At 36.6% G+C, this 27,183-nt stretch overlaps 2 protein-coding genes across 2 annotated transcripts in view; one reads left to right on the top strand and one right to left on the bottom strand.

The window, feature by feature from the left end:
• Positions 1 to 2,707: 2,707 nt before the first annotated feature.
• The window catches only part of LOC135200377 (uncharacterized), a 431,815-nt gene continuing 407,339 nt past the window's right edge, over positions 2,708 to 27,183 (top strand). The window contains exon 1 of the mRNA XM_064229004.1: positions 2,708 to 2,790. The gene's annotated coding sequence lies outside the window, so the exon portion shown is untranslated. The remainder of the gene's footprint in view (positions 2,791 to 27,183) is intronic.
• Positions 8,884 to 9,856, bottom strand: LOC135197859 (microtubule-associated protein 1B-like). Its single transcript, XM_064225043.1, has 2 exons — positions 9,728 to 9,856; positions 8,884 to 9,198 (listed from the first exon to the last, which is right to left on the bottom strand). The coding sequence occupies exons 1-2, from the start codon at positions 9,854 to 9,856 to the stop codon at positions 8,884 to 8,886; spliced, it is 444 nt and encodes a 147-aa protein (XP_064081113.1).

Below are 27,183 nucleotides of genomic sequence, written 5' to 3'. Positions count from 1 at the left end.
GAGTGTCTTATGTAGATACCGTGGTAGTATTTAATTTGATTTACGAAAATTCTGCCACTGTGGTTGAACAGCAAGTAGAACGTTAGAAAGTTGGACGCTCTAAACGACCCTCTGTAATGCCTACAGTGCACCATGTAAGGTGCACTAACGGTGCCACTCCCTTCACAAGTAATGGAGATATCTGAAGATATCCGGAAGTCTTATTTTCTGATGAAGACGCGTGCTTACATTATTGTGCCTAAGTGATTTTACGCGTTATCCGAGAGAGTTCAGTGAGAAATCCATCGAACTGAGGCTAATAGCACCGTATCTAATCTGGTGGGAATTAAGTAATTATGGTTGAATATTGAGACGACACATCTGTTGCAAAGCAAAATTTTTCCGCCGTCGCCATTGCCGATCGGAAAAAGAATTTGTTTTTATTTGCTATTTCCTGCCAATTAGCGCTTCCACAGCTTTTCAAAAGCAAAGTGCTCGAATTTTTGAAGCTTGTTAATTTTTAATGGAGAATCTGGAGCTGAAAGAGTTAGACGACAAGTGTATAGAGAGACGTGCTCTATATAGACATAAAACAGAATGATATTGTTGGGGCCATGACCACCGATGGTCAAGGGTTTCATATACCAACAGCGACGCTGCCTTTTTTTTTTTTTTTTTTTTTTTTTAAATGGTTAGCCATTCAGCTGTTTATCAGATTCATCGTTGCATCAGCTGTTCATCAGAAGACTAGACATACGAGAAAAGCGTTACTGTCACTTGACTTTTCTCCTCAGATGAAACTGTTCCAGCAGAAGGTATTCGAAACAGTTTGTGTGGTGTTTTGACGTTGCATGGAACTAGCGGTTATTCAGAGAGTGAACTTCTATCACCAGAAATACACATCTCTGACCCCTCAATGGAATGGCCAAGAATCGAACTCGCGACCACCGAGGTGGCAGGCCAAGACCAAACCGATCATGCCACCGAGGCGCTTTTTGTATTCGAACCAGTGCCTTTTAGGAATGGTACATGGAAGAAAGCGACTGAATGCATGGGTTCAAATCCCCCTCTGAGTAAGTGCGCTTCTCAAGTGCAATCGCTTTTTGGTGTAAGTTATTCCCAAGGTACAGTGAATTCAATAATGGTGGACCATTTGTAGTTTAATTCATGAAAGTACAAAAATGTAAAATTAGAGACATACTAAATAAATACACATACAGCCACGTGTTGCGAACATAATACTGAATACGACGAATATTTGCGACGAAGTAAAACAGAACCAGGATGAAGTAAGAGACACATACTGAGAGACGAATATTTGCGACAAAGTCAAACAAAAGCATACTGAATACGACGAATATTTGCAACAAAAGTAAAACGGACATATACTAGAATACGAAGCATATTTTCAGCACAATAAAACAGTACATATAATGAATAAGACGAATATTTGCAACAAAGTAAAACAAACACGTACAGAATACGACGAATATTTGCAAAAAATAAGACACATAATAAGAATAATATTTACAACAAAAGTAAAACACACATAGACTGAATACGATACTAAGTACGATGAATATTTGCAACGAAGTCAACAGACACAAAATACGACGAATATTTGCGACAAAAGCAAAACACACACATACTGAATAGGACGAATATTTGCGACAAAAGCAAAACTAAACATACTGAGTACGACGAATATTTGCGACAAAAGCAAAACTAAACATACTGAGTACGACGAATATTTGCAACAAAAGCAAAACAAAACATACTGAGTACGACGAATATTTGCAAAGGAGTCAAACAGACGCGCGGGGGCACGCTGGAGATCAAACCCATGTTAAATTCCACCTAATAATTTGCATAACAAACAAAACGAAAACTAATTTGAAATAAAAATAGGGAGGTTTGGACAGGGTCACAGATATGAAATATGTCACGGCGTAATTTCTCCAATTTAATAAAGACAAAGGAGGTTGAAGTAACGCGGGCGGAGGAAGACGGAGGAGAGAGAGAGAGAGAGAGAGAGAGAGAGAGAGAGAGAGAGAGAGAATGTAATTAAGCATAAAGAATGACAAAAAGTGATATTTCGAATATACGTATATATATTATAAATATATACTTATAATATATTTATATATACATATATATATATATATATATATATATCATATAAGATATATGTATATACACAACTCACACATATATACATACATGACATATATATATATATTATTATTATATAATAATATAATATAATATATATATATATATATAATAATATTATATAATTATATATATATATATTTATAGATTATATATAATATAAGATATATTAATATATTATATACACACACACACACACACATATATATATATATATATATATATATATATATGTGTGTGTGTGTGTGTGTGTGTGTATCAAGACATTTTTACCAGTCACATATATGTATATATATACAAAAAGAGAGAGAGAGAGAGAGAGAGAGAGAGAGAGCGAGAAGAGAAAGGAGAAGAAGAGAGAGAGAGAGAGTATATATTTATAAATCGTATTTTTGCAAAAGGGGAAAATTAGGAGATGAAGTAGCATGGCTGGAAGAAGAAGAAGACGAAGAAGAAGAAGAAGAAGGGGTGGAAGAGAGAGAGAGAGAGAGAGAGAGAGAGAGAGAGAGAGAGAGAGTATAGAAGGTCTACCACGGGACGTGTTCAGCAGTCTGCCTCGAGCTCAGTTAGCGTGCGGGTGGCGGAGTGAACAAGCCTCTAGCCGAAACAGCTCCGCCTTCTTTTCCATCCAACTGAAAAGTAAAAAGCGAAACCTCTACGTCAACACATTCGCAGATTACCCTCCTCGGCGACGCTCTCGCAACTTTTTTTTTTCCCCACTCTCTCTCTCTCTCTTTCTCTCTCTTTTCTCTTGCCATACAAAGGTACTCACGTACTTGCCCAACACTGCCATACAAGCAAATATTATATTATCAAAGGAGAGAAAGAGTGAGAGAGAGGAGGCGGAGGAGGGGGAGGAGGAGAAAGAGTTACTCTCGTATATCCTCTGTGCATTAAAACGACGTTGAATGTTTTGTGTATGAGTCTGTGTATGTATGTTTGTGTATAAATGTAGGAATATCAAATATTCCCGAAGACGTTTTTAAACAATTGTGGATTATCATAACTGTATAAATAGGTGATAATTACTCTTATAAGTGAAATGTAAAAAAAAAAAAAGATTTTGTATAAACTTACTGTGGATATCACGTGCCGAAGTGGAGGTGATTCTATAAATACATTACACAAAAGAAAAAAAAACATCGCTTCTCGCCATTAACCGCAGACAGTCACACGCCCACAAGGATTTACCTACTATAAGCAGGCGCAAAAGGGGATAAGGTGGGCGTTGAAAGAGGGGTAGTAGCCACTTGGTGACGCCTACACGCCCTAATTCTCGTCCCACTGCTCGCCAGGTCCACCCACATCAAAACAGACAAGACTGGGCTAGAAAAAAGGAAAAAAAAAAGAATATGGGATAATTGGTGCGTCTTCTAAGGAATCGAAGTTTGACAAATACCGTGTGATGTTTGTTGCTTAATTAATGAGTTTCTTAGTTGTACATGTCCTGAAAAGGGGTACTTCCTCACGTTTTTCTCATTTCTCTGACATGACCCCCTATGATGTTTACATTTCTTCCATGTTTCTTCAAAATCATTTAAATATTTCATTTCAACTTGTTCCGCTACTATATTAAGGCTATTTTTTTAAGGTATACGAAGGAACATTAGCATACTAGTTTTCCATGATGTAAGGTAATCCGGAGATTTGACTTAGGGAAAAACTTCAATTTAATATTTAGACATGCTTCATAATTATAGTGACGTCACGTAACATAACCGAAGTTCATCATTTGTTTTTGGAGAGGGGATACTGTATGGGGATTGAACGAGAAGCCATCCTTTCATTAATGTGGCTGTACTGATCTGACTTATTAAAGTAATTAATAACGTGTTGACATGACTGAAAACACTAAATAACTTAGTTAACGCTCACAGTGTCTGACTAAACATTATACACTAAAACACAAATTTGCAAGAACGCTTATATTCATCCTTGCACGCATATACACATAAGCATTAAAATATAGGATACGCATAAAACATACTAACATACACTTGCACACACATAAATTACACACATATATATGCGTAAATATGTGTTTATACATAAAGTACATTCATTTGTCAAACAATATATATATATATATATATATATATATATATATTATATATATATATATATATATATATATATGATATATATATATATATTATATATATATATACACATACACACACACATACATAAACATGTACTTACTACGCCTGGTCCACTATCTGACACATCAGACTGGCCTTACTTCGATAGAGAGCAGAGATTTAAAATAAATCCGTCACAGCCATGTTTCACTGGGGCAGTGATCATCCCTTGGTTTGCAACAAAGTATGAACTGCACAAAAAAAGATTCATGAAGTAAGAAGTAAGTCAGCTCCACTAGCTGTATAGATATCACAAGCGTGAAATATACCAACTGAAACGAACGAATGTATACACAAATTGTTTTGTTGTAATCCTGACTTTTTATGTGGAACAGACTTGAACTACATCAAGTATCGAACTCACTTTGCTTCCTCAGGTGGCTTGACTTATTTGCAAGTGAAAATGATGGATAGCTTCACAATAATACTTCCTCAGTGGAATAAAGAAGGACTCTCAATCCATTAAAACAACCACTTAACTTATGCTGGTTGTTGTTTTTTTTATTAAGTTGGCTTTATGCCAGCACGGGCATCTGCTCATAGAGCAACTCGTAAAGAACTTGTGCTGATTTCACTTGGTGTTTCCCTTAACAACGACCTAAGAACTGATAAATACTATACAGATCTGATTCTGACAACGGTAAAACTGACGCAAAAGCCCAATGGTCTTTGGAGCAATTGGTGCAAGGAAAAATACTTTCCTCCAACACTTGGATCCTGATGGATACCCCACTGAAGACAAAGAAAAGCATAGGTATTGCCTGTTGCACTGACCACAAATGCATTTCTGCAAGGTACAGAAATTAATCATGACTAGATGCATCTCGCAATGGCAGCTGAATCACACATACAGTCTATTTTGAACTTGAGGAAAGCAAGAAAATCTTTATTAATACATCTGCTGGAGTGGAAGGACTGCCTACTTCTGAGGTTCCAAACGGGGAATCCCTTTTGAAGATGAATTAAGGGATTGAACTCAGCCGGGCAGAGGAATTTTGTCCTCAGCAACCGATACACACTACATTTATACAAGTATACAATAATAAAGGATTACATATTTATACAACTCTACAAAAATACAAGATTCTAATTGTATAATACTCCACAATAATACAAGTTTCCAAATTTGTACGATTCCACAATGGCACTAGTTCCAGAAATTATGGAATCATGGCAACATTTACAAAAGTATCTACTTGTTTAACACTGGCAAAACTTTTGCCACGCTTATCTAACAAAAACCACAATAATCCATAGAACACTTATGTCCTGAGATAACCGAGGTCGGCAGGCACCTTCTACTGCACACCATTTGTAACACAATAGATGGCATTCATAAACCTTACTAAATTCAAGCAGAAGAAAGCTACCTCTCATACTGGAAAATCCTGGTTGTCCACAAACTTCCAAAGAATGATCAAAATCTTCCATGGGGTATAAATAAGATGGAGAAGAGCTCATTTTCGAGCTCGTCAGAGATTCCGTTTGTTTGCTTAACATTGATAATGGATTCCCCAGAAAAATTGACAATAGGTCTGACTGTATCATGGCTTGCAAAAACTTGGTGAAGGCACACTCCAATAGGTCAGGAGACTACAGTTCAGTTTCATTCCAGGCAACACTACAGTGAGTATCAGCACATGCTAGTTGGCATTAGCAGAACAAGAAATATAATCCGAGATATCAGTTCCTAAGAGTATGTGGACTCCTTCTACTGGCTCCTTGTCTAAAACGGCAACTCTAGTAATTATTCTTGCTATAGGGTGAAGTTTGCCAGTGGTCTCTTAAAAGAGTTACTCTTCAGTTCCTTAAAGTAGCTAATTGTATCCTTGTCCATAAATATGAGGGACTGTCAAGTGGAAAGGAAAGCCTTGTAAAAAGACTGTTCAGAGATATCATTCAGCAACCACGTTAAGCTGGATCATAATTTGGGTAAGCTATTAGCTAAGGCCCTCCAGAATGATAATGATCCTTTGTACCGTAGGTTTCATGTTGCCATTTAGCAGCTTTCATGTTGCCATTTAGGAGCTTAGCCGGATTTCAACATTCGGCGCTGGTTATACTGATTTCATTAGCTCTCTAAAGGAAGCTTTATTTTTTTTTTCCAAGTTGAAGTTTACCTGACAGACACTCCTGCTCCTTTACTAAGTGAAACTGGGTCCTAGGATGACCAGATATAGTGTGCCAAGTGTCTTCTTTTTGTGCTTACAATATGGCCACATTACAAACAATGATTACCGTGCAATGTTTTCGTCTGAATGAGCAGCACTGGCTCAAAAAGTGTACAATTTACTTTACTGGGAATAGATGCATACTCCTTGGATCTCCTGTAACCATGGATACCTTCATAAATTTCAGGGTGGTATGAGTGTGGTAATGTAATGGTGAATAGTGTCTAACATGGCAGCCAGTTCTAACCCCCTCTCAGGCTTCCTAAATTTACTTGCAAACATTAACCTTCCAGAAGGAAAGAAAATGCCCATCAAACAAGCAACTGTCAGCTAGACTTGACCTTCTCGCTATCTTCATAATCGTGTCAGCATTCTGACTTCAAAAATCTTGGAATTTTTATTTGTAAGACTAGGTTATAAATAAAAGGACAGAAAAATCTGAGCCTGTGACATCAGATGATGTAAGAGACTTTAAACTTGTAGACTATTAAGGGCATCTAGCTTTCATCTAAAAGGGGTGCTTAAGTAAATTGTGGCCCTTGTTAGCACTCCAGCACTCAGTCTAATGTCAGGAAGAAGACTTCTTGGTTGCTTTCATTACACACAGACAGTATCTTGACCATATACTAGGCAGCAGGAGTATCACATTTTGGTTGATCATCAAGTACTTGGTACAACAGCAATATGGTACCAAGATGTGGTAATCTCTGGAATGGGCAGCCACTTGGTTCTTTTGTTTTTCCGAATCGAATTCCGATTATTTCTAGCTAAGGTAACAAGAGTGGGGCTGTTTTCGCAAAGAAAACCTCCATCGTGATTGTACTTGAGGGTCTATTTCCCGACTGTCTTGTGCAAATTCAAACACAGCACTCTCTTGCAAACCACCTTCTTTGTTGGTGCATTGTTCAATTAATTTTGGGCAATTAATATGGTACCTAAAAGCTCTGTAATTAGATGAAATGCCTAGGTGAACCAAACTTGGCAAAGTTCAGCAGGATTGAACATGTTAGCCCTTTTTTCAAGCTACCCATCGAGTAATTATCAAATATTATGATTCTATTTTTGTAACAGGCTAATTATGGTGACAGCCACTAGTTTAGTTACCCTGCGAGTTGCAGATTGCATAATTAGTTAACTGGAATCCCAAACAAATCCTCATAAAGTCTGAGAATGGATGAGCGGATACAATAATGCACTCCAGGATTTTCTGGCAGCTGGGCTGGGAGAGGGGAAAAGCCACTGTCTAAAAGTTGGCCATCTTATCAACAAGCTTCAGGGCTCAGGCTGAGCACAAAACTGCACTCCCCAGGCGAAAATCCATTCAGACCTGAAAGGAACTTCTTCCTTCGGAAACTCCTTTCACAAAAACTAACAAGCCTGAAAGCACTTTAAGGACCCAAATTTTCATTCTTTAGTCTTACATCCTCCTTTTAGGGGACTTCTGTTTTTCAGAGTCAGTACGGCAATAGTAGTACAGCAATAGTCTCAACTCTGAAATCAGCTTCCCATATTTATCCATTAATGACTGAAGCTAAAGGATAAATATGTCGAAGTTAATTTCTGGGTTGTGATGATATTTATGGCTTGGTTCTCGTCAAAAACAATCATTTAGTAGTTGTTTATTACATACTTTCTCACTCACTCCAAGTCATCTCTACCAGAGGAATCAGTCATATCACGCTATACTTTGCAATGATAAAGAAAAATAAATTGCAAAGAAAAATAAAGAAAAGAAAATAACAAACACACTTGCTTAAATTTTAACATACGACAACAGGTAGCTAGTCCGATTAATGGAATCAAAGTGCAAAATACACCAAAGAAAAATTAGTAATAATGAAAAAAATAATAAAAAACAGAAATACAATAAAAAATAAAACTATTTTTGTACTGGAAGAGAAAAGAGAACCAATATACTGGAGCTGATTAAATCAATGACCATTAAGGAATAAACCGATATGCAATTAATTAACACATTAAAACAATTTTACAAAAATGTTCAAGAATAATTGCAACATGGTTTCAACTATTCTTGGATCACTTAACACCTTAGAACTTTTTTCCTAAGCCACTTGCCACTTCATTTACGTGCTCAGCGTACTTACTATTTTATAAGTAATAATATCTGCTTATGGTCCTCTTTCTTGACCGCATACTCAAAAGTTTTTATCCTCTTTCTTACCCAAGTACTCAAAGTTTTGTCCTCTTTCTTACCAAAGTACTCAAAGTTTTTATCCTTCTTCTTAACCGCATACTCAAAGTTTTGTTCTCTTTTTTTTGACCGCATACTCAAAGTCTTTATCCTCTTTCTAGACCAAATACCCAAAGGTTTACTCCTCTTTCTAGACAGCATATTCAAAGTTTTTATTATCTTTCTTGAACACATACTCAAAGTTTAGTCCTCTTTCTTGACCATATACTCAGTTTCTGTCCTCTTTCTTGACCACATACTCAAAGTTTCTGTCCTCTTTCTTGGACTCATACTCAAAGTTTCTGTCCTCTTTCTTGACCGCATACTCAAAGTTTCTGTCCTCTTTCTTGACTGCATACTCAAAGGTTTTGCCCTCTTTCTTAACTGCATACTCAAACTTTCTGTCCTCTTTCTTGACTGCATACTCAAAGTATTTGTCCTCTTTCTTGACCGCATACTCAAAGTTTCTGTCCTCTTTCTTGATCACATACTCAAAGTTTCTGTCCTCTTTCTTGACCGCATACTCAAAGTTTCTGTCCTCTTTCTTACCGCATACTCAAACCGTTTCCTCTTTCTTGACCTGCCTACTGCAGTCTGTCCTCTTTCTTTTTGACTGCATACTCAAAGTTTGCTGTCCTCTTTCTTTACTGCTACTGCAATACTGGTTTATGTCTTCTTTCTTGACCGCAATTTAAACTGTCCCTCTTTCTTGACTGCATACTCAAAGAAAGTTTCTTTTTGTCCTCTTTCTTGACCGCATACTCAAAGTTTTCTGTCCTCTTTGGACTTGCATACTCAAAGTTTTCTGTCCTTTTCTTGCCACATACTCAAATTTCTATCCACTTTCTTGACCGCATACTCAAAGTTTCTACCTCTTTCTTGACCACTAAATTAACTCCCACAGTTTTCTTTTGTCCTCTTTCTTTGAACGCATACTCAAAGTTTCTGTCCTCTTTTCTTGACGCATTACTCAAAGTTTCTGTCATCTTTCTTGGACTGCAATATCAAGCGTTTGTCCTCTTTCTTGACCGCATACTCAAAGTTTGTCCTCTTTCTTGACTGCATAATCAAACTTTTGGTCCCTCTTTCTTGGACGCATACTGCAAAAGTTTTCTGTCCTCTTTCTTGACCACAGCATACTCCAAAGTTTTCTTTCCTCTTATCTTGGGGGGACCCGCATACTCAAAAAGTTTTCTGTCCATCTTTCTTGACCAGCATAGTCAAAGTTTTTTCTGGTCCTCGTTTTCCCTTGACTGCATAATCAACAGCTTTTGTCCTCTTGCTCTTTTTGACCGGCATACGCTCAAAGTTTGTCCTCTTTCTTTACTGCATAATTTTCCAAAAAGCTTTTGTCCTTTTTACTTTGTCCTTTTTCCTTGACCGCATACTGAAAAGTTTTCTGTCCTACTTTCTCTTGACCCGCATACTCCAAAGTTTTTCCTGTCCTCCCTTTACTTGACCGCATACTCCAAATTTTCTGTCCTCCCTTTCTTGACACGCAACCTTCAAAGTTTCTGTCCTCCTTGTCTTGGACTGCAAATTTTACTGAAAGTTTCCTGTCCTTTCTTTCTTGACCGCATAACTGCGAAATTTTCTGTCCTCCCGTTTTTTCTTCTTCCTCGAAACCCGCCGCATACTCAAATTTCCTGTCCTTCCTTTTTCTTACCGCATAATACTCCCAATTTTCTGGTCCTCCAACTTTCTCTTGACTGCATAACTGAAAGTTTTTCTTTTTGGTCACTCTTTCCCTCCTTTTCCTTTTTGACCGCGGATTACGCAAATTTTTCTGTCCTCTTTCTCGACCAGCATACATCAAAGTTTCTTCCTTTTTCTTGAAACCTGCATACTTTCAAGGTTTTTTGTCCTCCTTTCTTTCCTTGACTGCATACTCAAAAGTTTCTGTCCTCTTTCCTTTGACTGCCATACCTCAAAATTTTCTGTCCCTCTTTCCTTGACCACAACTCCAAAGTTTTTGTCCTCTTTTCTTGACTGCATACTCAAAGTTTTGGTCCTCTTTCTTAACTGCATAACTCAAGAAAGTTTGGCTTTCCCGGTCCTCCGTTTTCCTTGACTTTTGTCCAGAGTCCAAAGTTTGTCCTCTTTCTTGACTGCATACTAAAAAGTATTGTCCTCTTTCTAGACCGCATACTCAAAGTTTTTGTCCTCTTTCTTGTCTGCATACTCAAAGTTTGTCCTCTTTCTTGACTGCATACTCAAAGTTTTTGTCCTCTTTCTTGTCTGCATACTCAAATTTTGTCCTCTTTCTTGACTGCATACTCAAAGTTTTCATCCTCTTTCTTGACTGAATACTCAAAGTTTGCCATCTTTCTTGACTGCATACTCAAAGGTTTTGTCCTCTATATTGACTGCATACTCAAAGTTTCTGTCCTCTTTCTTGACCGCATACTCAAAGTTTCTGTCCTCTTTCTTGACTGCATACTCAAAGTTTCTGTCCTCTTTCTTGACCGCATACTCAAAGTTTCTGTCCTCTTTCTTGACTGCATACTCAAAGTTTCTGTCCTTTTTCTTGACCGCATACTCAAAGTTTCTGTCCTCTTTCTTGACTACATACTCAAAGTTTCTGTCCTCTTTCTTGACCGCATACTCAAATTTTCTGTCCTCTTTCTTGACTGCATACTCAAAGTTTCTGTCCTTTTTTTTCTGACCGCATAACTCAAAAGTTCTGTCCTCTTTCTTGACCGCATACTCAAAGTTTGTCCTCTTTCTTGACTGCATACTCAAAGTTTTCATCCTCTTTCTTGACTGCATACTCAAAGTTTGTCATCTTTCTTGACTGCATACTCAAAGTTTCTGTCCTCTTTCTTGACTGCATACTCAAAGTTTCTGTCCTTTTTCTTGACCGCATACTCAAAGTTTCTGTCCTCTTTCTTGACCGCATACTCAAAGTTTCTGTCCTCTTTCTTGACCGCATACTCAAAGTTTCTGTCCTCTTTCTTGACTGCATACTCAAAGTTTCTATCCTCTTTCTTGACCGCATACTCAAAGTTTTCTGTCCTTTTTTCTTGACCCACATACTCAAAGTTTCTGTCCTCTTTCTTGACCGCATACTCAAAGTTTCTGTCCTCTTTCTTGACTGCATACTCAAAGTTTCTGTCCTCTTTCTTGACTGCATACTCAAAGTTTGTCCTCTTTCTTGACTGCATACTCAAAGTTTCTGTCCTTTTTCTTGACCGCATACTCAAAGTTTCTGTCCTTTTTCTTGACCGCACACTCAAAGTTTCTGTCCTCTTTCTTGTCTGCATACTCAAAGTTTGTCCTCTTTCTTGACTGCATACTCAAAGTTTCTGTCCTCTTTCTTGACCGCATACTCAAAGTTTCTGTCCTTTTTCTTGACCGCATACTCAAAGTTTCTGTCCTCTTTCTTGACCGCATACTCAAAGTTTCTGTTCGCTCTTTCTTGTCTGATACTTCAAAGTTTGGTCCTCTTTCTTGACTGCATACTCAAAGTTTCATAACTCTTTCTTGACTGCATCTCAAAGTTTGCCATCCTCTTTCGACTGCACAATCAAAGTTTTCCTCCGCTTGACATCTCTCAAAGTTTTCGGAATACTAAAAGTTGGTCCTCTTTTCTTGGACTGCACACTCAAAGGTTTGTCCTCTTTCTTGAATGTACACTCAAAGGTTGTTTTGTCCCCCTCTTTTCTTTGACTTGCAGACTCAAAGTTTCCTGGTTCCCTGCTTTCTTGAATGGCATACTCAAAAGGTTTTTGTTCCTCCTTTATTCTTGATTGCATATTCAAAGGGTTTTGTCCTTTTTTCTGATGTTGAACCGCATACTCCAAAATTTCTTTCCTCCACTTTGCTTGGACCGCATACTCCAAACTCTTTCTGTCCTCTTTTCGTGATTGGCATACGTCAAAAGTTTTCCTGTCCCTCTTTTCTTGACTCCGCATACTACAAATTTTTCTGTCCATCTTTGCTTGACCACCATACTCAAAGTTTCTGTCCTCTTTCTTGACTGCATACGCAAAGGGTTTCTGTCCTCCTTTTCTTGAATGCATACTCAAAGGGTTTTGTCCTCTTATTTCTTGATTGCATTATTCAAAGGTTTTGTCCTTTTTCTGTTGACTGCAATACTTCAAAGTTTCTGTTCCCTCTTTCTTGACTGCTAACTCAAAGTTTCTGTCCTCTTTCGTGAACTGCATACTCAAACACTTTCTGTCCTCTTTCCGTGACCGGCATACCTCCAAAGTTTCCTGTCCTCTTCCACTTGACCGCCATACCTCAAAATTTTCTGTCCTCCTTCTTTTCTTGACCACATACTCAAAGTTTCTGTCCTCTTTCTTGACTTGGCATACTCAAAAGTTTCTATTCCTCGTTTCTTGACCGTGCATACTCAAAGTTTCTATCCTCTTTTCTTGACTGGCCAAATACTCAGAAAGTCGTTCTATCATCCTCTTTCTGGACCCGCATACTCAAACGTTTCTATCCTCTTTCTTTCGACCGCTGGAATACTCAAAGTTTCTATCCTCTTTTCTTGACCGCATACTCATAAAGTTTTTCTATCCTCTTTCTTTAACCGCATACTCAAAGTTTCTTTTATCCTCTTTCTTTGAACTGCATACGCCAAATTTTCTTCCTCTTTCCTTGACCCGATCTCAAAGTTTCTGTCCTTTTTCTTGACCGCATACTCAAAGTTTTCCTGTCCTTTTTCTTGACCCGCATAAACTTTCAAAGTTTTCTGTCCTCTTTCCTTGACCGCATTAAACCTTTTTCAAAGTTTCTTGTTTCTCCTTTTTTCTTTGGACCGCAAAATTTACTTCAAACTTTTCTGTCCTTTTTCTTGACCGCATACCTCAAAGTTTCTGTCCTTTTTCTTGAAACCTTTGGCATACTCAAAGTTTCTGTCCTCTTTTTTCTTGACCGCATACCACTCAAAGTTTTTCTGTCCCTTTTTCTTGAAACCGTCATACTCAAGTTTCTGTCCTCTTCTTGACCGCAATCTCAAAGTTTCTGTCCTCTTTTTCTGACCGCATACTCGAAGAAATTTCTGCCTCCTCTTTCTTGACCGCATACTCAAAGTTCTGTCCCTTTTTCTTGCCGCATACTCAAAGTTTCTGTCCTCTTTCTTGACTGCCTACTCCAAAGTTTCTGTCCTCTTTCTTGACTGCATATTCAAAGTTTCTGTCCTCTTTCTTGACTGCATATTCAAAGTTTCTGTCCTCTTTCTTGACTGCATAATCAAAGTTTGTCCTCTTTCTTGACCGCATACTCAAGAGTTTCTGTCCTCTTTCTTGACTGCCATATTCAAGAGTTTTCTGTCCTCTTTCTTGACTGCATATCAAGTTTCTGTCCTCTTTCTTGACTGCATAATCAAAGTTTGTCCTCTTTCTTGACCTCATACTCATAGTTTTCTGTCCTCTTTCTTTACTGCTATTCAAAGTTTCTGTCCTCTTTCTTGACTGCATATTCAAAGTTTCTTCCTCTTTCTTGACTGCATAATCAAAGTTTGTCCTCTTTCTTGACCACATACTCAAAGTTTCTTTCCTCTTTCTTGACCGCATACTCAAAGTTTCTGTCCTCTTTCTTCACCGCATACTCAAAGTTTCGTTCCTCTTTCTTGTCTGCATACTCAATAGTTTCTTCCCTCTTTCTTCACCACCGCATACTCAAAGTTTCGGTCCTCTTCTTGAACTGCACACTTTCAAAGTTTCTGTCCTTTCTTTCTTGACTGATACTCAAAGTTTTCTGTCCTCTTTCCTTGACCACATAACTCAATAGTTTTCTGTTCTCTTCTTCACCGCAATACTCAAAGTTTCGGTCCTCTTTCTTGACCGCATACTCAAAGTTTGTCCTCTTTCTTGACTGCATACTCAAATATTCTGTACTCTTTCTTGACCGCATACTCAAAGTTTGTCCTCTTTCTAGACTGCATACTCAAAGGTTTTGTCCTCTTTCTTGACTGCATACTCAAAGTGTTGCCTCTTTCTTGACTGCATACTAAAAAGTTTTGTCCGCTTTCTTGACCGCATACTCAAAGGTTTTGTCCTCTTTCTTGACTACATACTCAAAAGTTTTTGTCCCCTTTCTTGACTGCATACTCAAAGTTTGTCCTCTTTCTTTACTGCATACTCAAAAGTTTTTGTCCTCTTTCTTGACTGCATACTCAAAGTGTTGCCTCTTTCTTGACTGCATACTAAAAAGTTTTGTCCTCTTTCTTGACCGCATACTCAAAGTTTGTCCTCTTTCTTGACTACATACTCAAAAGTTTTTGTCCTCTTTCTTGACTGCATACTCAAAGGTTTTGTCCTCTTTCTTGACCACATACTAAAAGTTTGTCCTCTTTCTTTACTGCACACTCAAAGTTTTTGTTCTCTTTCTTGACTGCACACTCAAAGTTTCTGTCCTCTTTCTTGATTGCATAGCCAAAGTTTCTGTCCTCTTTCTTGATTGCATAGCCAAAGTTTCTGTCCTCTTTCTTGACTGCATACTCAAAGGTTTTGTCCTCTTTCTTGACTGCATACTGAAAGTTTTTGTCCTCTTTCTTAACTGCATATTCAAAGGTTTTGTCCTCTTTCTTGACTGCATACTTAAAGGTTTTGTCCTCTTTCTTGACCACATACTAAAAGTTTGTCCTCTTTCTTTACTGCACACTCAAAGTTTTTGTCCTCTTTCTTGACTGCATACTCAAAGGTTTTGTCCTCTTTCTTGACTGCATACTCAAAGTTTGTCCTCTTTCTTGACTGCATACTCAAAGTTTTTGTCCTCTTTCTTGACTGCATACTCAAAGGTTTTGTCCTCTTTCTTGACTGCATACTCAAAGGTTTTGTCCTCTTTCTTGACCCATACTCAAAGTTTGTCCTCTTTCTTGACTGCATACTCAAAGGTTTTGTCCTCTTTCTTGACCGCATACTCAAAGTTTTTGTCCTCTTTTTTGACCGCATACTCAAAGTTTCTGTCCTCTTTCTTGACCGCATACTCCAAGTTTCTGTCCTCTTTTTTGACTGCATACTCAAGTTTCTGTCCTCTTTCTTGACCGCATACTCAAAGTTTCTGTCCTCTTTCTTGACTGCATACTCAAAGTTTCTGTCCTCTTTCTTGACCGCATACTCAAAGGTTTTGTCCTCTTTCTTGACTGCATACTCAAAGTTTCTGTCCTCTTTCTTGACTGCATACTCAAAGTTTCTGTCCTCTTTCTTGACTGCATACTCAAAGGTTTTGTCCTCTTTCTTGACCACATACTAAATGTTTGTCCTCTTTCTTGACCGCAACTCAAAGTTTCTGTCCTCTTTTTTGACTGCATACACAAAGTTTCTGTCCTCTTTCTTGACTACATACTCAAAGTTTCTGTCCTCTTTCTTGACTGCATACACAAAGTTTCTGTCCTCTTTTTTGACTGACATACACAAAGTTTCTGTCCTCTTTCTTGACCACATACTCAAAGTTTTTGTCCTCTTTCTTGACCACATACTCAGAGTTTCTGTCCTCTTTCTTGACCGCACATTCAAAGTTTCTGTCCTCTTTCTTGACTTCATACTCAAAGTTTCTGTCCTTTTTCTTGACTGCATACTCAAAGTTTTTTTCGTCTTTCTTGATCGCATACTTAAGTTTGTCCTCTTTCTTGACTGCATACTCAAAGTTATTGTCCTCTTTCTTGACTGCATACTCAAAGTTTCTGGCCTCTTTCTTGACTTCATACTCAAAGTTTGTCCTCTTTGTTAACTGCATACTCAAACTTTCTGTCCTCTTTCTTGACTTCATACTCAAACGTTTCTGTCTTTTTTTTGACATGAATACTCAAAGTTTCTGTCCTCTTTCTTGACTTCATACTCAAAGTTTTTGTCTCTTTCCTTGATCCACATACTCAAAGTTTCTGTTCCTCTTTCTTGCTGCATCTGACTCAAATCTTTTTGTCCTCTTTCTTGACCGCAAATACTTCAAAGTTTTCTTTCCTCCTTTCTTTGACTCATGCTCAAAGTTTCCGTCCTCTTTCTTGACTGCATACTCAAAGTTTTTGTCCTATTTCTTGATCGCATACTCAAAGTTTCTGTCCTCTTTCTTGACCGCATACTCAAATTTTGTCCTCTTTCTTGACCGCATACTCAAAGTTTTCGTCCTCTTTAACATGTTTCACGAAAAACGACATGTTTTTACACTTGCAAAGAATACCTTTATACACGCGAACTCACACACTCATATATATATATATATGTACATGCACACACACACAATATATATTATATATATATATATATATATATATATATATATATACATATATATATATATATATATATATATATATATATATATATATATATATATCTACTTACTTATTTAATCCTTTGCCTAGCATTGCTTTAGCACTGCTAGGTTAAAGAAATGATATAAAGGAAGTCCCTCAGTGCACGGAAGTAACGTGATTTTCCTAAGCAATCTGTTCCTTTTTTTTTTTTAATAACGTATTTTATTTAAAAGTCAGATACTTTTTGATAATTTTTGTTCCACCTTCAATAAGGATTTTGCATACTATCATATCATTAGCCAACACTATTACGGTACTGAAATTTATATAAATTTCCCATGACTGAGAGGTAAATATTACCACAAAAATCATGCGTAGATTAGCTGAAGTGTATGAAAACAATGGCTATGAATGACTAAATATAAAATGAAGAGGTATTCTAAGAATATGCCAACCAGCATCATATGTAACACATTCACATGTTACTCGGTTACTTAAGCGTACCGTTCTTTTTTTTAATTTTAAGTATCTGTAAAATATCTGGGCCGGAGGTAACATAGTTCATTTTTGTATCTACCAAGTATTCCAGATAACTACAACCTGTCCTGTAGTTCCCAAGGAAGAGAAGCCTAAAGAGTATTATCACCGTAGTTCACTTTGAATTTTCATGAACTCCCAGGTGGGTATCGCCTAAACGCAGAAAGGTGTAATACACAGGTATACATACCTAAGGTTCTTTGCAGTCTTTAGTAGGCTCACAACTGCATTACACTCTGCCTCTTTAATTGTTTTGTTTGTTTGTATGGTGTTTTAACGTTGCATGGAACCAGTGGTTATTCAGCTACGGGACCAACGGCTTTACGTGACTTCCGAACCACGTCGGGAGTGAACTTCTATCGCCAGAAATACACATCTCTGACGCCTCAGTGGGATGCCCGAGAATCTAACTCGCGGCCACCGAGGTGGTAGTCCAAGACCAAACCGGCCACGCTATTGAGGCGCTTGCCTCTTTACTTGTCTACTCGGTTTTCCACCTGATTACCGAACCAGCGGCAGCTTCCAATTTAGATTCGTTTCAACTTCGTCATGAAATCAACGAAGTCTGTTTTTCTCCATTGTATTTTCAAGGTATACTTTCTAAAAGATTTTTAATCAAAGGGCAGCTCCATTCCATAGGTCCTTCCTTATTTTACACTCTAGGAACGCCATTCCGCATCTTTCGAGAAATGTGCAAGATGTGAAGTTCAATCGTACCTTTCACTCCAAGACTGGGGAATAACGTGTTTCACTCCTACTCATTTTGCACTTGATGACGCCTTTCTACTGTTACATGGCGGGTTCGTCGTCACACACTTTTGGCAGTGACTAGGCTTGGTTTGGGCATGTATGGCCAACAGCCTCCTCATTACAAATATTTTTTATCAACACTGTTATACACACTCGATTATTCACGTATTCAGGTAAATAAGTAAACTTAATATATAGTATATGTTTTATACTCACACACACATACACATACATATCTATATATATATATATATATATATATATATATATATATATATATATATATATATATATATATATACTATATATAGGTACATATATTCAAGTATATATATTGTATTTGTATGGTGCTTTTTTCGTTGCACGGAACCAGTGGTTATTCAGCAAAGGGACCAATGGCTTTACGTGACTTCCGAACCACGTCGAGAGTGAACTTCTATCACCAGAAATACATATCTCTCACTCCTCAATGGAATGGCCGAGAATCCAACCCGCGACCACCGAGGTGGGACGCAAACACCATACCAACCACGCCACTGAAGACAAGTATAAAATATTACAAATAAATTCTAATTACAAATTACATTTAACTACATAACATATATAGATATATATATATAGATATTATATATATACTATTATATATATATAATATAATAATATATTACAATATACTACATACATACATACATACAAATAATATAGCTCCTATATATATATATATATTATATTATATTAATATAGAGAATACATATATAATATATAGATTAATATAACATTCCAATGCAGAAGCAAAGAACTTCACACATACTGAGACCCACAACAATATATATAATTATATATATAAATATTATCTATATTTATATATTACATATATATATATATATATATATATATATATATATATATATATATATATTATATAATATATATATATATATATATATATATATATATACATATGTTGCCGGTGCAGTTGGAACTTTCCGGCCTATAAACTCCAGCCGGATTCAAAATTCCTCATTCAATCACAGAAGAAAGCCGAATTACAGTACAGAGACGCCACTGAGTAACGGGGAACTGTGGGAATAAGGGAGGGGGGATGCCGGAGGGGTGTCTGATAAATTTCCGAGTTAATTTACAAAGTTCTTCGTCATAAAACAATCAGCGGAATTCCCTTGTTGCGACTTCCCAACAAAAGAGCAGCGATGAGACATCGCGACTTCTGCAATGCAATCGAAATGTCACAACACCGGATCTCCCGTCAGCCCTTCCTCCTCCTCCTCCTCCTCCTTTTAGTTCTTTTTTTCCTCCTCCTTCTTCTTCTCTCTTTCCATCATTCCATTGTCTTTCCTGCCGTTTCCCGCGGTCTGCTGGGTGGTAGGTACTGAAAGTAATGAATAACGCATACTTAACCTTCCGCGCGCACACAGATATTTCCTTGTTTTTATTTCACTCCCCACTTGCATGAGTTTGGGGACACAGTAAATCCCGCTGCCCCCTCCCCCTTTATAATATATATATATATATATATATATATATATATATATATATATATATATATATATATATATATATATATAATATACATATATATATATTTCCTAGATAGTGACCCCAAGCGTTTTTTCGGGGGGGGGTGGTTATCTAGGAACTAATATTTTCTTGGGGGTCATAATGGTATTTACAGTATTTTGTTTAGGTTTTCACGGTAATCTCGAACGGGCGTGTGAATTAAATACGCCGCAAAGGTGGATACAGACCGGGTTAAAATCCTTGGGGCTACTATCTAGGAAAGATATATATATATAAATATATATATATATATATATATATATATATATATCGGGTTAAAATCCTTGGGGTTACTATCTAGGAAAGATATATATAGATATATATATATATATATTATATAATATATTATATACACACACACACACACCCACACACACACACTCCTAATTCCTGTTACCCCTCCTTCCATTATTCAGTGGGATGACTTATTCCTCACTTTGAACCCCGTGCCTGTTTCCCTCACCTCAGATCATCATGAATTTGGTCGAATTTCGTTTCCTGAATTCGTGTTTTTCTTTAGTCCTTAAACGCGTCTCGCTAACCTTCCGGCTCGATGTCCTAGTCCAAAAGCTAGTCATTAGCTAGCAATCTTTGACTGAAGGTCGGTCGTTTCTTAAGCTTGTTAATTTGATTACTCAAAAGTTTTTTTCAATCTTTTTTTTTCATCATCTGGCCTCCAATAAATTTGCATCACTTTCTTCGTTTAGTTTTTGAAAGCTTCCTATATCTTTCGACCTCCTTCGCCGTTATATTAAGTATAATATCAATGTCACCTATACAGCTTATCTATCTTACCTTTTTTTCGGTATATCTCTACTTTCATTTAGTGCCTGTCTATCAAAATGTCTATCAAGTCTATATATCCTTTCGGTTACTAAAAAACCTCGTAGTAGTAATTTTTCAGAACCGTTTATGTAATATATATACACACACATACATATAGATATAGATATTATATATATATTTAGAATATATATAATTATAGTATTATATTATATATAGAGAGGGACGAGAGAGAGACGGAGAGGAGGATGACGAGAGATGAGAGAACCATCGTTAAGTGGGCCAGCTATTTGCTTATTTTTGCTATATTGTAAGATTACACCCGGTCCTCTTGCCCACCAGTTCAACCAACTATAAATGAATACTAGCGTCTGCTACTTGGTCAAGAACTAGCAACTTCAACATTTTTGACGATTTGCTGAAAAACCAGAAGGTTGTACCCTACCGGAGCCACTCCTCCAAAAGGGGGGTCCAAAAAGGGGGGAAACCGTATTAAAACAAAAAAAAAAAAAAAAAAAAAAAAAAAAAAAAAAAAAAAAGGAGCAGAAGTCCGTGTGTGAGCGTATTAGGACTAAGCCTACTAGAGTAACTTTCTCAGAGAATACATAAAGTAAATCAGATTAGAGTTGACACTACTCGAACAGTGCACCCCTGCAGAAGCACAGAGGAGAACACAAACAGATGAGAAGTCAAAGAGGAGTCACAAGCACAAAGACATCCAACAAGATAACGACTGCTTAATGAAGAACAGGTTCAAGCGAGAGAATGACATTTACTGTTTCTCTTTCTTATCCGACAGCAGCAGTGTGAGCAGAGGAGCAGCGAACAAAGGCAGAAAAGAACTGGGTTAAGAATGCACAATTGATTCGCAGGGAAGACCGGATTGCGTGCGAGGAACAGGAAGGAAGTTGGGGAGGGGTGGGGGAAGGTAGGGGGATTAGGGGGGACGGGAAGGGACGGGGAAGGGGCTGGGGGGTAGGGGAGCGCTGATTGTACTTCCGAGTACCTGAGGAAAGGTATGAGTCACGCAATGGCTGCTAAACTTGAAGGTTATGCATCCGATTCGATTAATTATGCAGGCATAAAAGGGATGCTGACACCAACACAACCATCAACGGAAAAATTTCTGATACAACAACAACAACAACAAAACCGATGCCTAATATGATTACAGTTGTAACACCAGCCAAAGTCGCACGTGATGTCAAGAGGAATTTGGTAGGCGCCGGGGACGCATAACTCTACGGACTCTTTTAGCCCAATTTCATTTGGTGATTTAATTTGATATTAAGTGAAATTTAGGATTCAATAATAGGAAATAGACAGTTCATCTTACATCATAAAAACAGACATATTTCACGTTTTTGGCTATGGTTTCCGTGATAAACAAAATACAAAGCGAATTTCTAAGTGATGCTTAAATATTGAGATTTTCATGAATTCACCAGAAATATTATAATTCGATTTCGATTGGACTTCAATACATCTTTTGGTGAACCATTACACATTTTATATTCATAAAGTTCTGGAGGCCAAATGGAAACCACTTTTAAATTGCTTTCTTTTGGTTTTTACATCGATCGAATACACCGAAACTTTAATAACATTCACAAGATGAATAACTTCAACACTGAGACGGCATCAAATAATAATAATAACAACAATAATAATAATAAAATCGATATAATCTGTTTTATTACACGCATCACTTTAATCAAAACTTTTATCTGACAAAAAAGAAATTCTCAGCAAATCACTTTTACATATACGTCGCTCTTTCAACAATGCAAGGTTTAAACATACTAAAAGTATATTTTTCTTTAAACCCTGGACATACACGGAATACATATATGAATTGAAGTTTGGTTATTTTCTATGAAGACTCCTAATTATATATATATATATATATATATATATATATATATATATATATATATATATATATATATATATATATAGTGTATATATATACATATATAAATTGTTTGCATGAGAGAGAGAGAGAGAGAGAGAGAGAGAGAGAGAGAGAGAGAGAGAGAGAGAGAATGGGAGGGGGGGGGGGGAAGGGGGAGCAATTTCCTGCGATGCATGAAAGCTGAAAGGGAGCACGGAAGGAAGGTGTGAATACAAAAAGCGCGTGCCTCTCACTTCCTACGTCCGGCGAGTCTATTCCTCCACTTAGTCACAGGGCCCTTTCTTCCCGCACTCCTCCTCCTCCTCCTACTACTACTCCTCCTCCTCCTCCTCCCTGGAAGAACAAAGGAATGCCTGGCGTGACCTTTAAAAGCTCTCGCTCAACTCACACTCATTCATAATTATTCAATATATCCCATTCATTCGACAGGTAGGAGCAAGACAGTGACACACATCTCTTCGATAGCCATTAGTTGTTGAGGAAGTCTTTCCCTCTACAATACTACCTAATATCAGGTTTTCGACTTTTTTTCATATTCTTTTCTCATATCATTTATTTTTCTTACGCTAATATTAATCACGTCAATATCCACAACCCTATGTCTATCTATCACACATATCTATCTATCTACCTACTTATCTATCCACAAGCAAATATATATATTTATATATATATATATATATATATATCCTATATATATATATACATATAGTATATACATAATATATATATCATAATATAGATATATATAATATATATAGAAAATATATATATATATATATATAATAATATATACATATATCATTCAAGCTACAAATGTCCTTTAATAATCTAAAGGACATTTGTAGCTCGAATGATCTATATGAATCACAGTGACGTGATAATTATTCATATATATATATATATATATAATATATATATATATATATATATATATATATATTTGTGGCGTTTCTTGCACAAATCCAGATTCTCAATATTTTTGGCTGGAGTGGCGACACACTGCAGTGATTTGTTCTGCGTGTAAATCAATCTTTTCAATTTTAAATTTTAAATTGTGCAAGCATCGACCTTGATCTTATTCGTTATACCTCTGTTCCTCCACTCAACGACGTCGAGAAATGTTGGGTCTGGTCAATTCTTGAATGGGTCACCATCAAGAAATACCAGACACCTTCTGTGCATAAGACCATGAATATGCTTAAAGCGGAGATGAGCCTGACAGCCTCATCATCCCACAGGCTGAAAACCACATAAGCAATCACCTCTCTAAGAGATATATATATATATATATAAAAGTATATATATATATATCTATAATATAATAATATATATAATCTAAGATATATATATATATATATATATATATATATATATATATATATATATATATAGATATATATGGTATGTATATAGATATATATATATATAGATATATATATATATATATAATGTATATATATATATATATATATATATATATATATAAATGTGACTCCATAAAAACTTTATCTACTAAAGAAAAGCGAATATATGAAGTAAGTTCAGTTTTGTTTACAATCAGTTAACTTAACAGGAAGTCCACCTGCAAGGAATGAACCTACTTTCGTCACAAAAATACTCAAACTAAACAACACTGGAGATACAGATGTGGCCATGGCTACAATTCTGAGAGGTAATTATTTTCTTATGGTGTCGTATTTTGAAGATAGAAAGTTAACACAATTGCAAGAGATATGACAACTCATCAAAAATTATATCGTGAATTTCTTCCAAAAATTCGCTTTATTTTTCGTATTAAATTAAAACAATTGTCACGAAATAACCAGAGACGTTACATGAAAATTATACATAATGATTTTTTGCTGAACATTATGTCAGCATGTATTAAATGAATAACGAAAGAAGTATCAAGTAGTATCTTATAGAGGGAAACAAATAAAACAATAATCAAAATCACCATTTTGATACCGCATTTAAACATATACAGAATGTAAAGTATATATGAAATGTTTGCATATACATACATACATATACATACATACTACATATACACACACACACACACACACATATATATATATATATATATATATATATATATATATATATATATATATATATATATAGATATACATATTCGCGACACATTTCAAACGAAACCAATGAAAAAGGATCTCAATGTCATGTAGGTTTGAAACAACATTTGTTTCTTATGCTGAAATTTTTTTTTTGACAAAGATCTTCCTACCTATCAATACAAGCATTCATAAACTTCAATCAACTTTTGTGACAAATAGATTCATCAACGCAGATCATCCCGCTGTATCCCCGGCTTACGTTAAGAGATTACCAGACTAACTGAATAGAGGTGTGAGTATTTCCACATATATTTAGCCTTCATCAACAGCCATGTGACTCATTGTCAAGTGTCTAATACAATGACGATTTTCCGTAGATTTTAATTGTGGGCGGAGGGGGAGGGGGGATGCTTTTCCCTGTCTTTTTATGCCTGGGTCGGGGGTGGAGGGAGGCGAGGATTTCAGAGACAACCATATTTGGATGACCATTTTGCGAGGAAGCGTGTTTACGAGTTTTTATTAAACGATTAAAAAAAAAAAAAAAAAAAAAAAAAAAAAACACAACAACAACAACACAACAACTTTCAAACCGACAACTCGCAAAGTGAGACTAAGGCTGGCGAGAGAAATGAGGGCTACGAAAGAGCTGCTGCTGCTGCAGCAAAGGTCGACCTAGCTCAGCCTATGATGGGATCCCTCATTACAACGGGGCACATCTATAATTCACAGAAAGGGGCGTGAGGCCATCTCACAGCCGGCCTTTACAGATTGAGAACTTTCTCAGAACTCTCAAGCCGTGAAGCTGAGGAAGTATTGAGAATGTAACGAAATTTTCTAATTATTCCAAGGAATACAAGCTGGACCAATTTTATCATGACCTCAAAGGCTTGACTGAACATGCAGTTAATCTACGTCATAAGCAAAGATTATGATCCATAATGCCGTGATGGAAGTGCACACGGACACAGATTAATCACATACTATCATGTGGAGCCTAATTCAAACATGGGAAGCCAGCTTTATTTGAAGGTCAAAGCAAGACGCTTATAATGCCCTGAGAAATGGAAGCAGAACTTGATCACATTGCAATCACAACACACTACCATAAAAACCTTCGATATGTTACATAAAACTGGACTGAATTTGGAAATGAGAAGACTTTCCAGCAAAGGGTAAATAATACTGCAACGAACGTAACATTTTTGCTTGAGATTTGTCAAGAGAACCTTAAAACACAGACTCCTAAACTAAACTATTATTATTATTATATTCTGAAGATGGACAGTATTCATAAGGAACAAGCCCACGGGGACCACTGACTTGAAATTCAAGCTTCCAAAGAATGTGGTATAGTGCTCATTAGAGAGTATGAGAAGGTAAAGGGAAAAACAGAAAGAAGAGCTGTCACTTATTAAAAAGAAAGAATAAATTAGATAAAATGTATTCAAAATCCAAGGAGAATAGCATTAGGTTAGTAATGCATTGCATCTTCGCTTGAACTTTTAAAAGTTTCAATTGCACATCCTCAGGGACACTATTCCAGTCCAACGGTGTGAGGAATAAATGACCTATGGAACCGAGAGGTTCGACAGAGAGGCAGTTACTGCATATTGGTGCAGCTGTTCAGCGAAACTGGTTGTTCTCGGCAGGAAAGGGAATCAGGGATCAATTGTGAATGTGAAAAATCTCTTAACGAAAAAGTTTGTTTGTGTATTAAACACAACTTAAAAAAAGTGACAAATAAGAGACCAAGTGGTAAAACTTCTTGCTATAAATACCAAGAGTTCACCAGGAAAAAATCGGAAAAAATATGAAGTCCTCAGACTTATCCTCTACGACTACAACACTGTCCTTCTACAGTGACACCCGAATGCGGCTGAATTGGCAGCACACTTTGTCTTCTGCAACTCTTGATTTCTTTTATGCCTAGTGTGGCAAATGTTCCAATATAAACAAGACAGTAAATTTGCTTAATTCCTGTTCGTGAGATGCACGATTCGGCTTAAAATGACTGTTCATCTAATATTTATACAGTAAAGTGTAACAGAGAAATCTGTAAAGGAAGCCATACCTTTACTCCAGAATCTAAAATGAATTTCCAAAGCCTTTTTAAAAGAAAGGACGAGAAGCTTCCCACGTAAAAAAGTGGGAAATATATTCATGAAACATTCATTCCACCCATATAAAATGTTTAATACTTTAAACTTTATTCGCGAATAATTAGGTCGTAAACGACTGAATTTCCACGACTTCTGACGATAGCTTCTACTACTACCCCTAACCAAATACCAATTAAGCAAAAAGACATGGGCTGAAAGAGTTGACAACTTAGTCAATTTTAATATCCTCTGTAAATAATTATATACAAAAATATAAACATACTCCGCATCTGAATATCACACACACACACACACACACACAAACAGAGCAACACGACATAAGACTTTCAATTACATATAAAGTGAGGGATGATATTTTTGCAAAATAAAATACAATTAGTCAATTTCAAGCACATTTCTTACAGATAATCATTTTTAATTTTTAACAAGTACTTAAAGACGGCGATAAAATGATGCTTAAACTATGGAGATTTCGTCTGCACCAACAACATTATGTTGTGAGGCCCATGTAGAAAAACTTAAAAGATCATCCGTGGGACTAAAAGATTTGACACAGATGGAA

This window comes from Macrobrachium nipponense, chromosome 23, assembly GCF_015104395.2.
Source record: "Macrobrachium nipponense isolate FS-2020 chromosome 23, ASM1510439v2, whole genome shotgun sequence".
NCBI lineage: Eukaryota > Metazoa > Arthropoda > Malacostraca > Decapoda > Palaemonidae > Macrobrachium > Macrobrachium nipponense.
This window is presented reverse-complemented; position numbering and strand designations above follow the sequence as displayed.

Excerpts from the sequence above, each read along its gene's own strand:
- LOC135197859 (XM_064225043.1), bottom strand. The coding sequence starts at position 9,856 with ATGGACAGAAAACTTTTTGAGTATGCGGGTCCCCCCAAGATAAGAGGA. Across the intron at positions 9,199-9,727 it reads CCAAGAAAGAGGGACCAAAA|AAAGAGGACAGAAACTTTGA; the intron begins GTTTGATTATGC and ends GTATGCGGTAAG.